The sequence below is a fragment of the Ovis aries genome, chromosome 18 (genome assembly GCF_016772045.2).
Source record: "Ovis aries strain OAR_USU_Benz2616 breed Rambouillet chromosome 18, ARS-UI_Ramb_v3.0, whole genome shotgun sequence".
In the NCBI taxonomy this organism is placed as follows: domain Eukaryota; kingdom Metazoa; phylum Chordata; class Mammalia; order Artiodactyla; family Bovidae; genus Ovis; species Ovis aries.
In genome coordinates, this window is record NC_056071.1 from 17,228,010 (window position 1) to 17,242,317 (window position 14,308).

General features: G+C 38.8%; 1 protein-coding gene across 13 annotated transcripts in view; it reads left to right on the forward strand.

The window, feature by feature from the left end:
- The window catches only part of AGBL1 (AGBL carboxypeptidase 1), a 1,135,995-nt gene that overhangs the window by 899,478 nt on the left and 222,209 nt on the right, over positions 1 to 14,308 (forward strand). Inside the window, exons 23-24 of one of the 13 annotated variants that reach the window (XM_060401581.1) lie at positions 311 to 490; positions 2,559 to 3,135. The exons of 10 other annotated variants lie outside the window; for them this stretch is intronic. In XM_060401581.1, the coding sequence (XP_060257564.1) occupies positions 311 to 490; positions 2,559 to 2,577 (199 nt within the window). In that variant the 3' untranslated portion in view covers positions 2,578 to 3,135. Of the gene's footprint in view, positions 1 to 310; positions 2,184 to 2,504; positions 3,136 to 14,308 lie in introns of those variants that run through there. 2 more of the 13 variants (XM_027975367.3, XM_060401583.1) reach the window with 2 other exon arrangements.

A 14,308-nucleotide genomic window follows, 5' to 3' on the forward strand; every position in this document is an offset into this window, starting at 1 on the left:
CGTCACTTCTGCTTTATCACAGGACAAGCAGAACTCCCACTAGAATTTAAGCTTGTATTTATATTTTAAAGATAATATTAATGCTGAAATTCAAAGTTATTGGCTTTTTACAAGTTCCATCGACTTTTAGATGACAGTGATTTGAGGAGAGAGGATGGCAACCCAAGAAGATCTAGATACAAAATGAATTTTCTGGGGATGGGAGGCGGCGGGGTGGTCCTAAATTTTAGTAACAGGAGATTTGTCCAGAGACTTCTCTGGGGACACCAAATAGCGCTGGACATTAATCATCTGTTTCCTTAGCCTCCAGGTCCTTCAGTGTGCTCCTGGCCTCAAGCTACTTTAGAACTAGCGTTTGCTGTGTGCACCTCCAGCGCTATTATTTGCATATCTTTTGTGAGCTATTTGAAGTCAAACCTGTTCACCAGAACATAAAATCATGTCAGAAAGAGAAAACTGTGGAGGACTTAAAACATGGATACTTTCCGAAGTAAGGAAAGCTCAGAATGTCAAACTATATTCACTGGCTGAGCAATCAATGGTTTTCATTCCTGGAGTGAGACTAATATATAAACATTTATAACATAAAGAGTTCTATAACAAGTAAGTGCAGAGTGGTGCTTAAGGGACATACATCTATAAACTTTGGGTCAGAAAGTAAATGCATACATTAATTATCTTTTAACTTTTTGAAGGATCAAAACTTATGTCCATATTTTAAATTGTCCTAATTTGTTGTGTTGTCATGACCTTTCCCATCACACATAGTGCTCTTTATGCTGATTACTATACACACAGTAACCAAATTTATGTCTTTGTGGCTTTGAAGTGTATAAGAAATGCAAGTCCTTCTAATACAAAACGGAAGTGGTGATACCACTTAGCATGGAAAGGTGGACCAAAGCTAACCAAAAATTTAAGTGTTTTCAACAAACATGTATTTCTTTCAAATTTTCTGATTTCTTTTGGGAAAATGAGAAAGTGTTCTTTTACAAGTTTTTGAAAGATGAAGATGAGTTTTACAACATCGTAGCTGAGTGAGACAGAACCACAGTTTGTCTAGTGTCAAAGTAAGATATTTTAGTTTCTGATACTTTGAAATTTATATTGTACCATGTGTTCCAATGTTCAGGAGAATGTATCAAATGGTAAAATATGTTAGCTATACCCAGTTATACTGTAGCTAAAAGTGATGACTTGCTGGTTTAATAGAATGGACTTTCAAAGGACCATTGGAGCCATTTATTGTGAAAACATGGTGAGAATGATGGAAAGCAGACATAAGCATGGGTTATCTTTTGGACACTTTAACAGTAGTAGTCTGAACAAAACCATCATCATTCATTTCTAAAGTGGCAAACTGTCTAGCCCTAAAATATCCTGTCTGGTCAATTGACATCAAGTAGAAGGCAATGGCCTGGAAAATCCCACGGATGGAGGAGCCTGGTAGGCTGCAGCCCATGGGGTCGCTGAGAGTTGGACATGACTCAATGACTTCACTTTCACTTTTCACTTTCCTGCATTGGAGAAGGAAATGGCAGCCCACTCCAGTGTTCTTGCCTGGAGAATCCCAAGGACAGTGGAGCCTGGTGGGCTGCCGTCTATGGGGTCGCACAGAGTCGGACACGACTGAAGCGACTTAGCAGCAGCAGCAGAAGGTAATGGCAACCCACTCCAGTACTCTTGCCTGGAAAATCTCATGGGTGGAGGAGCCTGGTAGGCTGCAGTCCATGAGGTCGCTATGAGTTGGACACGACTGAACGACTTCACTTTCACTTTTCACTTTCACGCATTGCAGAAGGAAATGGCAACCCACTCCAGTGTTCTTGCCTGGAGAATCCCAGGGACAGGGGAGCCTGGTGGGCTGCCGTCTATGGGGTCGCACAGAGTCAGACACGACTGAAGTGACTTCAGCAGCAGCAGCAGCAGATCACCCTATCCTTATTTGGACCTTGTATGAATTAGTTAGCTTCTCTGGGTCCCTGAGCCACAGAGTATGGGCATGGCAGCCCACTCCAGTATCCTTGCCTGGAGATTCCCATGAACACAGAAGTCTGATAGACTGCATGCAGTCCATGGGGTTGCCTAGAGTCGGACACGACTGAAGCAACTGAGCGCACGCACACACATAGACAGCCTTGTACCCCAGCTCCAATTCTATAATCACCCAGTGAGTTTCCAAAGAGAAGAACTCAGAAAATAATAATACACAATTCACAGTACATGTCTGAAACATCAGTGGGCCACTCAAAGATCTTCTTTCATATAATTGCCATTTTAGTCATTGACTGTCCTCTGCAATGAACCAGCATCTTACATTTACATACCTTTTCCTTCAAGCCACTTACTTACATCAATTCATTTATCATATCAGGGATGAGAACTTAGGGGTAAATTCTTGCTGACAAGTTGGTTGGACAAGTTTTACTAAACTGTCCTCTTCCTCTTTCTTTCTCTCTCTCTCTCCCCTCCCCATCTATTTTGCTGTCCTTCATTTACATTAGTGCCTTCTCTCCCACTCTCACCCTCTTCTATTCTGTATTTCTAATTTTATGAAGAATTTGGTCTGCATCCTGACACCATCATGGATTAACTTATCCGATAAGAAGTTGGACGATAGCCAAGAGGTACATGAAAAATGGTATGCATCTCTAATTATCAGAAAAGTGCAAATCAAAACTACAATGAGTTACCACCTCACACTGATCATAATAACCATCACTACAAACCAATGCTAGGGAACGTATGGAGAAAAGGGAACCCTCTTACACTGTTGGTGGCAATATAAATTGGTACAGCCACTATGGAGAACTGTATGGAGATTCCTTAAAAACTAAAAATAGAGCTGCCATATAATGCAGAATTCCCACTCCTGGGCACATATCCAGAGAAAACCATAATTCAAAAGGATACATGCACCCTCAAAGTTTATTGCAGCACTTCTTATAATATCCAGGACATGGAAGCAATGTAAATGTCCCGGAGGAATGGATAAAGAATATGTATATATACGTACCATGGAATTTTACTCAGCCATGAAAAGAATGAAATAATGTCATTTACATCAACATAGATGGACTTAGAGATTGTCATACTGAATGAAATGTCAGGCAAATAAAGACAAATATCATATGATATTGCTTATATATGAACCTATTTACAAAACAGAAATTGAATCACAGATGTAGAAAGCAAACTTATGGTTGCTGTGCCAAGTTGCTTCAGTCATGTCCAACTCTTTGCAACCCCATGGACTGTAGCCTGCCAGGCTCCTCTGTCCATGGGATTCACCAGGCAAGAATACTGGAGTGGGTTGCCATTTTCTTCTCCAGGGGATCGTCCTGACCCAGGGATTGAACCCAGGTCTCCTGCATTGGCAGGCAGATTCTTTAGCACTAGCACCACCTGGGAAGTCCCCAAACTTATGGTTGCTAAGGAGGAAAGGGGGTCTTGGGAGATTAGGGTTGACATATACATATATATATACAGAGACACACACACACACACACATATATATATATATTGGGGTCGACATATATATATATATATATATATATATGTTACTATTAATATATATATATGGGCTTCCCAGGTGGCACAGTGGTAAAGAATCCACCTGCTAAAGCAGGAGATGCAAGAGACATGAATTCAATCCCTGGATCAGGAAGATCCCCTGAAGAAGGAAATGGCAGCTGACCCCAGAATTCTTGCCTGGGAAACCCTGTGGACAGAGGAGCCTGTTGGGTTGCAGTCCATGGGGTCACAAAGAGTCGGACATGACTGAACACACACACACACACACACAAGTTAATATATATAAAATATAACTAGTAAGAACTTACTGTATAGCGCAGCGTACTCTATTTGGCGCTCTGGAGTGGCCTGTGCGGGAATGAAACCTGGAAGAGTGCATGTGTACATGTATGGCTGGTCCCCTTTGTTCACAGCAGAAATTACCCCAACATTGTAAAGCAACTATACTCCAATTAAAAATAATTTATAAATCAATTTTAAAAAGAAGACATTTGTTTTCTTTCTTTCTTTCTTTTTTTTTTTTTTTTTTGAGTGAAAATGACATTTTCTAGACCTCTAAACCATATGCAGAGTTCATGACTTTGATTTGGGCTGAATTGCTATTTCATTACAGTTCTTCCTGAGATAAAGTAGGTTTTATACAGCAACATTTGTTGAATGAATTAAGCCATTCAGCTCATTTGGGTTACAGAAGCCCTTCATCTTATCTGAGTATATATCTTCTATGCCATGTATAAATTTAAAATAGTGAGAAAATTATTTAAATACCCAACGTCTCTCTTTTCCCAACTGAAACAGAAATGATAATATCACCCTATATTTTTGCTTGTTTTCTTTTTTTTTAATTTCAATGAAATGAGAGCAAATGCAAATAAACAGTAGGTGATAACAATGTTATTGATTTATTTATTTTTCCTTTACTAATACTGCCTAGTGCTGCTTTCCGTATACTTGAAATGCTCCATTACTGAAGTTAACAATAACAAGACCAAAAAAAAAAAAAAGGTGAAATAATAAATTATGCCCTTCCCCTTACAAGTGTTGAATCAATGACAGACTTTGTGATGATGTGAAGAACTTGGCAAATAGGAAACACTAGGGAACCATGCTAATTGTTTTGGGTTATGATGGTGAGATATGCATAGTGGGAATAATTTGTTTGTCTTTAGATGTTTATGAGTTGTCTAATAGGCTGCTGATACCTCCTCAATGGGACACAGCATTCACAGAGCTATGCTCCCAAAGGTCAGATTGAAACAGCATGATGTGAACAACATGTCCAAATACTTCCCTGGGATGCAGTTAACAAGGGGATTCAGACTTCCTCTTTCTCTTCTACAGAAGCCAAGAGGCAACAGGGCTGTGTTTCATTGGGAAGAGGCATTTGATGGGGCTCAGCTTTTCCAGGAAGCAGACAGGCGATCTGTAGGCTGGGGAGAAAGTGTTGGATGAAGCTAAGTGTCTAGAATTTAAAGAGTGTTCTACTGCTTCTCAGTAGACAGCTGCCTCTTGAGATCTGGCCCTCACCCAAGTCTTGAACATCACCTCGGCATTTAAAGAGAAAACAAGGAAAAAGGGAATCCACAAAGCTCTGTTCTAAGGAGCATTCACATCAAGGAACACCACAGGCTAAGTTTTGTTCACCCTGTTAGCATACAGAATCATTTTGCTCTACAGAAATCTGTCTTTTCCTAACCGAGAAAACAAACACACACACAAAAAGCAGAACTAATTAAGATCGTCATATCTCAATAAATATGCAAATGAAAAATCAAAACAAAGAAATTCTATTTATCACATCATAAAGTTGCAAATTGCTGTACAGGCTGGCTTGGAAGAATTGCAAGGGATGGAATCTTTTTAATGGCTTTGCCCAGAAAGTGTGTTCAAAGCTGCACTGATGGGTTTATACTTGAAGATGAAGGTGATGAACTCACCAAAATAAAAATATTTTCATGCCTTATCTCCCAACACTGTGGGAAGAATAGGGGACTACAGATTCTGTTAAGTAACTATGTGTCAGGTGTTGCGCTATGAAATTTGCTCTTTGTATATCGCTTCAAGAAGAAAGCCAATGAGATACCCGATTTACAGATGAAGACAGTAAAGCTCAGAGAAGATAAGTTCCTGCTTCTCACTAGGTCTTTGAAACCAGGATTCCTACCTCCAATCATTTGTATGACATAATGTTTTCTTCTTCTTTTACATTTTTCTTGCTGCACCACATAATTCTCCAGCACTACCCAAGGTGACTTTTTAATGTGTTTTTACAGGATAGCAAGGGCTTCTCTGGTGTCTCAGATGGTAAAGAATCCACCTGCAAAGAGGAGGCCTGGGTTTGATCCCTGGGTCGGGAAGATCCCCTGGAGGAAGGCATGGCAACCCACTCCAGTATTCTTGCCTGGAGAAACCCCATGGACAGAGGAGCCTGGCAAACTGCAGTCCATGGGGTCGTAAAGAGTTGGACACGGCTGAGCGACTAAGCATGCATGCCCACACAGGATAGCAAAGCATTTGGAAGGAAATGAAAACAGTTTTCAGATATTTTCTCCATACATTTTCCACATCTGTGTATTAAGGACCACCTTATTGTTGGAGGCACAGTTTGATTTCTGTATCGTGTGATTTCCTTTAATTTATATTTGATTGAATTTGCATATGTGATAGCTTCTTCTTGAATTTATCATCTTTGAAACAGAGAAAGAGTGAAAGGGAGAATCACGGACACCACAATATTGCTGACAGTACCATTCCTTTTCCTTACCAAATGGACTTGGTCCTGTGAAAGCTGAATCTGTAAGCTGCAGAGAGAGCATCTCTCAATGATATTGGCAGGTTTGCTTTGATCACTTGAGCCTGCCCTCTGCCATGTAGAATGCTGCACTTAGAAGAAGGCTCTCCCTGGTCCCAAGCAATATATGTGCTATTCTTATCTGCTGGGTGAGGTCTTTATGAGGACGGGGAGTTGCCTGGAATGAGCAAACAGCTAATGAGATGGGACCAGCCTGGTATCCTCATTGCCTGGTCTCAAGGGCAGTGCAACCAGAAGTCTCGCAACTGGCAGAAGGTCAGCACACACGGAACTGCTTATTAACACTGACAGTAATATGAGACAACAGCATAAGCAAAACGTCAAAGGGGGTGGTCCAGCTAAGCGCTTGGGCAAGTTAAAAAAGAAGAAAAACAAAAGACAAGGAAGGCAGCTTGGGGGAAGACTTAGAAGAAGAGGTGCGATGCAGGCTTTACCTTCAACATGGGGCAGACTGGCAGGAGTGTCAAGGACAATCTGAGTGCATTTTTTTAGACTTGAGCAGTTTTGTTCAAAGGAAATAAGATAATGGACCGAGTGGTGGCAGGAGATACACATAGCAACCTGCAACAGGCAGTTTGTCTTTTCTGTCCATCCCCTTTTCTCCCTTCTTCCTCCCTCCCTCTTCTTTTTGTTTTTGTTTTCCTTTTTTCTCTTCCTCTTCTCCTTCTTTTGTCCTTCCAGCCTTTCTTTTACCATTTCAAATTTAAAACATTTCAGTTTTATTTTCCCATTAAAGCAGTTATTTTATGGTATTTGCATGCATTTACATATTACAGGTGATATTAATATTATGATGTATATGATATGTATGTAAATGTCTTTTAGAGAGCCCATTGAAGATTGCTTAGGGCACTTCTGGAGGAAAGTGACAAACATCACTTCTGCTCACATTCTTTTGGTCAGTGACTATTTTAAATCACTATTCTTGCTGCCTATATATGACTCCTCTCAGTCTATACAGGTATGTTTTCCAAATTGTGCAAATGCTTAGTATTTGTAGCAGAATCATGTCTTGTGAGCCTGTTACTTTTATCAATTCAGTGTTTTCCTTACTGAAGTATATATTTTAGTAGTCTTTTCTTGATGGCCCATGTGTGGGAAAATATTTATCTTACCCTCATCCAAGAAAAATAAAGTTTTTGCTTCTTTCTTTCTTCTTTTCTTCTTTCTCAGTATAGTTAGAGGTTGGTAGTTGTATATATCTTTTCAAACAGTCAGATCTTCATTTCATTGATTTTCTCTATTGTTTTTCTCTTTCAAATACATTGATTTCTGCCCTTATCTTTATTGTTTATTTCTTATGTTTACTTTAGTATTTATTGTTGTTGTTCAGACACTCAGTCGTGTCCAGCTCTTCGCAGCTCCATGGACTGCAGCACTCCAGGCTTCCCTGTCCTTAACCCTCTCCCAGAGCTTTCTCAAACTCATATCCATTGAGTCAGTGATGCCATCCAACCATCTCATCCTCTGCTGTCCCCTTCTCCTCCTGCCTTCACTCTTTCCCAGCATCAGGGTCTTTTCCAATGAGTCAGTTCTTTGCATCAGGTGGCCAGAGTATTGGAGCTTCAGGTTCAGCATCAGTACTTCAATGAATATTCAGGGTTGATTTCCTTTAGGATTGACTGGTTTGATCTTCTTGCTGTCCAAGGGACTCTCAAACGTTTTCTCCAGCACCACAGTTCAAAAACATTAATTCTTTGGTGCTCAGTCTTCTTTATAGTCCAACTCTCACATGCATACATGAGTACTGGAAAAACCATAGTTTTGACTAGACAGATCTTGTTGGCAAAGTAATCTCTCCACTTTTTAATATGCTGTCTGGGTCTGTCATAGCTTTTCTTCCAAGGAGCAAGTGTCTTTTAATTTCATGGCTGCAGTCACCATCTGCAGTGATTTTGGAGCCCAAGAAAATAAAATCTGTCATAGTTTTCATTGTTTCCTCATATATTTGTCATGAAACGATTATTTTGCTCTTATTTTCCCACTTTCTTGAGGTGCAGCTTAGATTTACGACTTAGACTTTTCTAAGGTCCGCATTTATTCCTATAGCTTTTCCTCTCACCATGGCTCTCTCTGTGTGCCTCAAAATTTGATATATTGATATAGTCATTCATATATATGAATATATATGCAGATGCTTTGACCTCCTGAATTTTCTTATCTACTTTCCAAATGTTTGGAAATGTTCTTTTCATCTTTTTGTTTTTTATTTCCAGCTTGATTCCTTTGGTCAGAGAACCCAGACTACACTATTTCAGATCTTTTAGATTTGTTCAAATGTGTTTATGGCTCAAGATGTGGTCTGTCTTGATACATATTTTATCGGCATTGGAAGATAATAGGTATTCTGCTGTTGTTTGGTGGAAAGTATGCTATAAATGTCAGTTCTAGGTTGTTGGTTAATGGTGTTGTTGAACTCTTCTATGCCTTGACTGATTTCCTCTCTAGTTGTTTAATCGCTTGTTGAGAAAGGAGTGAAGTCTTGAATGATAATGATAGTTTTGTCTAATTCTCCTTTCCAATCTATTAGGTTTTGCTTCATATAATTTTCACTTCTATTGTTTGGTACATACGCATACAAAAATACTCTGACTTTCTGATGTATTGACATTTTTATTATAATTTCCCTTTACCTCCCTTGTTATTTTCTTTGCTCCGATGACTATTTTATTTGATGTTGTTGAATATAGACATTCCTGGTTTCTTTTGATTAATGTTTGCATGGTGTATCTTTTCCATCCTTTGGGTTTGTATCTATTTCATGATACTTTAAGTGAATTATTATGAACAGCATACAGTTGGGTCACATTTTAAAAAATCTACTGTGCCAATCTTTCTTTTAATTAGTAATATAGACAATTATATAGCATTTAATGTTATTGATAAGTTGTAGCTAATTCTTCCATTTTATTCTCTGTCCTCTCTCCCTTTTAGTCTCTAGTTTTGTGTTTTCCTGGTTCCTTATTAGTGGGATTTTTAAACAATTTTGTTTTTATTTCTTTATAAGATCTTGAGTGTTATCTCCACATACATATTTTTGTGTTGTAGCTATTACATTTTATAACTTAAAACCTAGTGGTGTCACATTTTTACCAGTTCAAGTGTAGAAAACTTCCCTCCTTTTACCTTCCCATTTATTATATAATTACCTTAAATATTTATATGAACTGTAACACACTGTATAATTTTGTATAACAAACTGTATAATTTTAGATCCAACCATCAAACATAATTTTAATAGTTCAAGAGGGAAAAAAATCTATTGGCTACATTTATATTTTTACTCTTTTGTTGTTCTTTCTCCCTTTCTCATATTCCAACATTATAATCTTATTCATTCATTTCTGTTTAGGGGGTTTCCTTTAGCCATCCTTTTAAGGTAGGGTGGCAACAAATCCTCAAAAGTTTACTTTGTATGAAGATGTCTTTATTTTCTGTTCATTTCTTGAAGGCTATGTATATATATAGTACTTAAGAGTACTAGGTTGGTAGATTTTTTTTTTTTCCAAATTTGAAAAATGGTGTTGTGTTTTATCATTCCCCCTATGGTTTCTGATGAGATCTCTGCTGCCATTCAAATTATTTTTCCACTATAGTGCTGTGACCCTACACTTTCTCTCATACTGGTTTCAAGATTTTCTTTCTTTCTTTCTTTTTTTTTAGTTTTAAGATTTTTAGTTTGTCTTTAATTTTCAGACAACTTGTTACCTGTCTTATCAGGTCTCCTTGGGTGTATCTATTTGCTCAGTATTGTGTTTGTAGGTTAATGTCTTTTGCAAAGTTTAAAAGTTTTCAGCCATTACTGTTTTGAATTTTTTTTTTTTTTTTAGCTCTCTTCTTTTGGGACTGCTGAAATGAATATTATAGATCTTGTCTTGATATTCTCTTCATTGTTTTAATCTATTTTCACTCTGTTATTCACATTGAATAATTTCTATTGTTCTATTTTCAAGTTCGCTGATTCTTTCCTATGTTCCTTCCATTCTGTTGTTGAGCCTAACCATTGAATTTTTTAATGTATTCTTAAAATATCTATATTTATTGGTTTTAAAATTTCCGTTTGGTTCTTCTTTATATGTTCTGTTTCCTTATTGGAACTTTCTGTTTCTTTGTCAAGTTTTACATTTCTGTTATTGTATTTCTCACTTCTACAATTTCCTTCAATTCTTCTTTATGCTCCTTATTTTTCTATGATATTTTCAATTTCTTAATTAAGACATTCAGTTACTTTTTCCAGTCTGTCACAATGACTCAGTGGAATACTTATATGATGTCCGCTTTCAAATCCTTGTCAGATAATTCTGACATCTGTGTCATATTGTGGTTGGCATCTATTGGTTGTCTTGGTTGACGTAATGAGTGAAATCTGAACAATTTGGGTATTACTCTATAAGAATATCAGTTCAGTTCAGTCACTCAGTAGTGTCTGACTCTTTGAAACCCCATGGACTGTGGAACACCAGGCTTCCCTGTCCATCACCAACTCCTGGAGCTTGCTCAAACTCTTGCCCATCGAGTTGGTGATATCATCCAACCATCTCATCCTCTGCTGTCCCCTTCTCCTCCTGCCTTTAGTCTTTCCCAGCATCGGGGTCTTTTCCAACGAGTCAGCTCTTCTAATCGGGTGGCCAAAGTATTGGAGCTTCAGATTCAGCATCAGTCATTCCAATGAATATTCAGGACTGATTTTCTATAGGATTGACTGGTTTGATCTTGCAGTCCAAGAGACTCTCAAGAGTCTTCTCCAACACCACAGTTTAAAAGCGACAATTCTTCAGTGCTCAGCTTTCTTTACAGTCCAGCTCTCACATCCATACATGACCACTGGAAAAACCATAGCTTTGATTAGAGGGACTTTGTTGACTAAGTAATGTCTCGGATTTTTAATATGCTGTCTAGGTTGGTCATAGCTTTTCTTCCAAGGAGCAAACGTCTTTTAATTTCATGGCTGCAATCACCATCTGCAGTGATTTTGGAGCCCCCCAAAATAAAGTCTGTCACTTTTTCCATTGTTTCCCGATCTATTTGCTGTGAAATTACTGGACCAGATGCCATGATCTTAGCTTTTTGAATGTTGAATTTTAAGCCAGCTTTTTCACTCTCATCTTTCACCTTCATCAAGATGCTCTTTAGTTCCTCTTCACTTTCTGCCATAAGGGTGGTGTTATCTGCAAAACTGAGGTTATTGATATTTCTCCTGGCAATCTTGATTCTAGCTTATGCTTCATCCAGCCCAGCATTTCACATGATGTACTCTGTGAAGAGCTAACTCATTTGAAAAGACCCTGATGCTGGGAAAGATTGAAGGCAGGAGGAGAAGGGGATGACAGAGGATGAGATGGTTGGATGGCATCACCAACTCAATGGACATGAGTTTGAGTAAACTCCAGGGGGTTGGTGATAGACAGGGAGGCCTGGCATGCTGCAGTCCATGGGGTTGCAAAGAGTCAGGCACAACCAAGGGACTGAACTGAACCAAACTCTGCATATAAGTTAAATAAACAGGGTGACAATATACAGCCTTGATATACTCCTTTTCCTATTTGGAACCAGTGCGTTGTTCCATGTCCAGTTCTAACTGTTGCTTCTTGATCTGCATACAGATTTCTCAGGAGTCGAGTAAGAGGGTCTGGTATTCCTATCTCTTGAATAATTTTCCTCAGTTTGTTGTGATCTACACAGTCAAAGGCTTTGGCATAATCAATAAACCAGAAGTAGATTTTTTTCTGGAACCCTCTTGCTTTTTCTATGATCCAACAGATGTTGGCAATTTAATATCTGTTTTTTCTGGCTTTGTTAAATCTAGCTTGAACATCTGAAGTTCATGGTTCATGTGCTGTTGAAGCCTGGCTTGTAAATTTTTGAGCATTACTTTGCTAGCATGTCATATAAGTGCTATTGTGCGATAGTCTGAACATTCTTTGGCATTGCCCTTCTTTGGGATTGTAATGGAAACTGACCTTTTCCAGTCCTGTGGCCACTGCTGAGTTTTCCACATTTGCTGGCATATTGAGTGCAGCACTTTCACAACATCATCTTTTAGGATTTGAAATAGCTCAACTGGTATTCCGTCACGTCTACTGGCTTTGTTCATGGTGATGCTTTCTAAAGTCCACTTGACTCCACATTCCAGGATGTCTGGCTCTAGGTGAATGATCACACCACTGTGGTTTTCTGGGTCATGAAGATCTTTTTTGTATATGAAAATAAGACCTATGAGAATATAGGTCTTATTAAACTCTCCTGCTTGGACTGGGCTCCTACAACACCACTCAGACAGGGAAGGAAGGAATCTTGTTATTACCACGTGAAGGTGAAACTCTGGTTTTCCCTTAGGCTCCATGGACACCCATGGAACTCCTTGCTACTACTGGGCACTAATAAATGCTTTTCCTTCAACCAGGCCTTCACTAGTATTGTTCTGGGTGGAAGCAGTGTGAGTACCTTGTGCTATTGGTCTGCCTTAAAATGGTAGTGAATGGTCTTGTCAATAGTTGTGTTTGGAAGTTCATGCTCCCCTACAGGGCCCCCACTGGTATCAATGGGTAAGAAACCACATTAGTGCCCATTGGAGATGAAAGTTTTGGCTCTTTTCTACCTTCTCTGATGTTTCCTTAGCTTCCTTGTAATTTTGGACATTACAACGCAGTCTGATGAGAGCAGAAATCTAGGCTCACCACACCTCTATCGGCAGAATAAGGACAGGACTGCTGTTTTGTTTTTTTTGTTTTTTTTTTTTTTTTTCCTCCGTGGTGTCTGATTGGAATAGAGCTTTTATAATTTAAAACTTTTGTGTGTGTGTGTGTGTGTGTGTGTGTGTGTGTGTGAGGTCACTCCAGCATTGCCAGGCTGTCAGCTTCTCTAGCTCCAAGACTAGAGTATGTGAGGCCAAAAGGAAATCCAGGGAACATGCCACCACTTTGACCAGTAGGTCCCCATCTAGTCTGGTCTCTTCTCTCCACATTCCATCCACGTTTCAGTTCCTTTAATATATAATATCCAGAGAGGGCTATGAAGAGGAGAAGGGAGAACCTTCTGTTTATCCAGAAGTGAGAGTCCCTGCATATGCATTGTGGTTCCCTAACTCATCAGGATATTCGCACATTTTGGCAAATAAGTGAGAGATAATTAAACTACTGAAGGATCCCCAGGTGCACTAGTGGTAAAATGCCTCCTTGCCAATGCAGGAGACACAAAAGATGCAGATTTGAGCCCTGGGTCAGGAAGATCCCTTGGAGGAGGAAATGGCAACCTGTTCCAGTATTCTTGCCTGGAACTCCCAAAGACAGAGGAGCCTGGTGGGCTACAGTCCATGGAGTCACAAAGAGTTAGGCATGACTGAGCACATAAGCACAGCCTTCTTAATTTATAAATATATAAACCATATACATATATAAATGCATTTAACATATAAATATATAACATTAATATGCACGATATATAATATATAAATATATTAATGATATGTAATTTTATAATATATTATACATTGTTCATTATATACTAATTATTGGATGAGCCAGAGAGTTTATCCTGTTTTTTCAGTAGCATCATGCAGAAAAACATGAAGGATCTTTTTGACACCTCAATATATATTTAAGCTATGTATTACACAATATTTTATATATTTAAGCTATATATTATGCCAATACTTTGGCCACCTGATGCAAAGAGCTTTCTCATTTGAAAAGACCCTGATGCTGGGAAAGATTGAAGGTGGGAGGAGAAGGGGACTACTGAGGATGAGATGGTCGGATGGCATCACTGACTCAATGGACATGGGTTTGACTAAAGTCCAGGAGTTGGTGATGGACAGGGAGGCCTGGTGTGCTGCAGTCATGGGGTCACAAAGAGTCAGACACGACTGAGTGACTGAACTGAACTGAACTGATTATACTTGTTTATAAATATGAATGACAAAGGAAACTATGTTAATTTAAAATTACTAAAATGTACTGACAA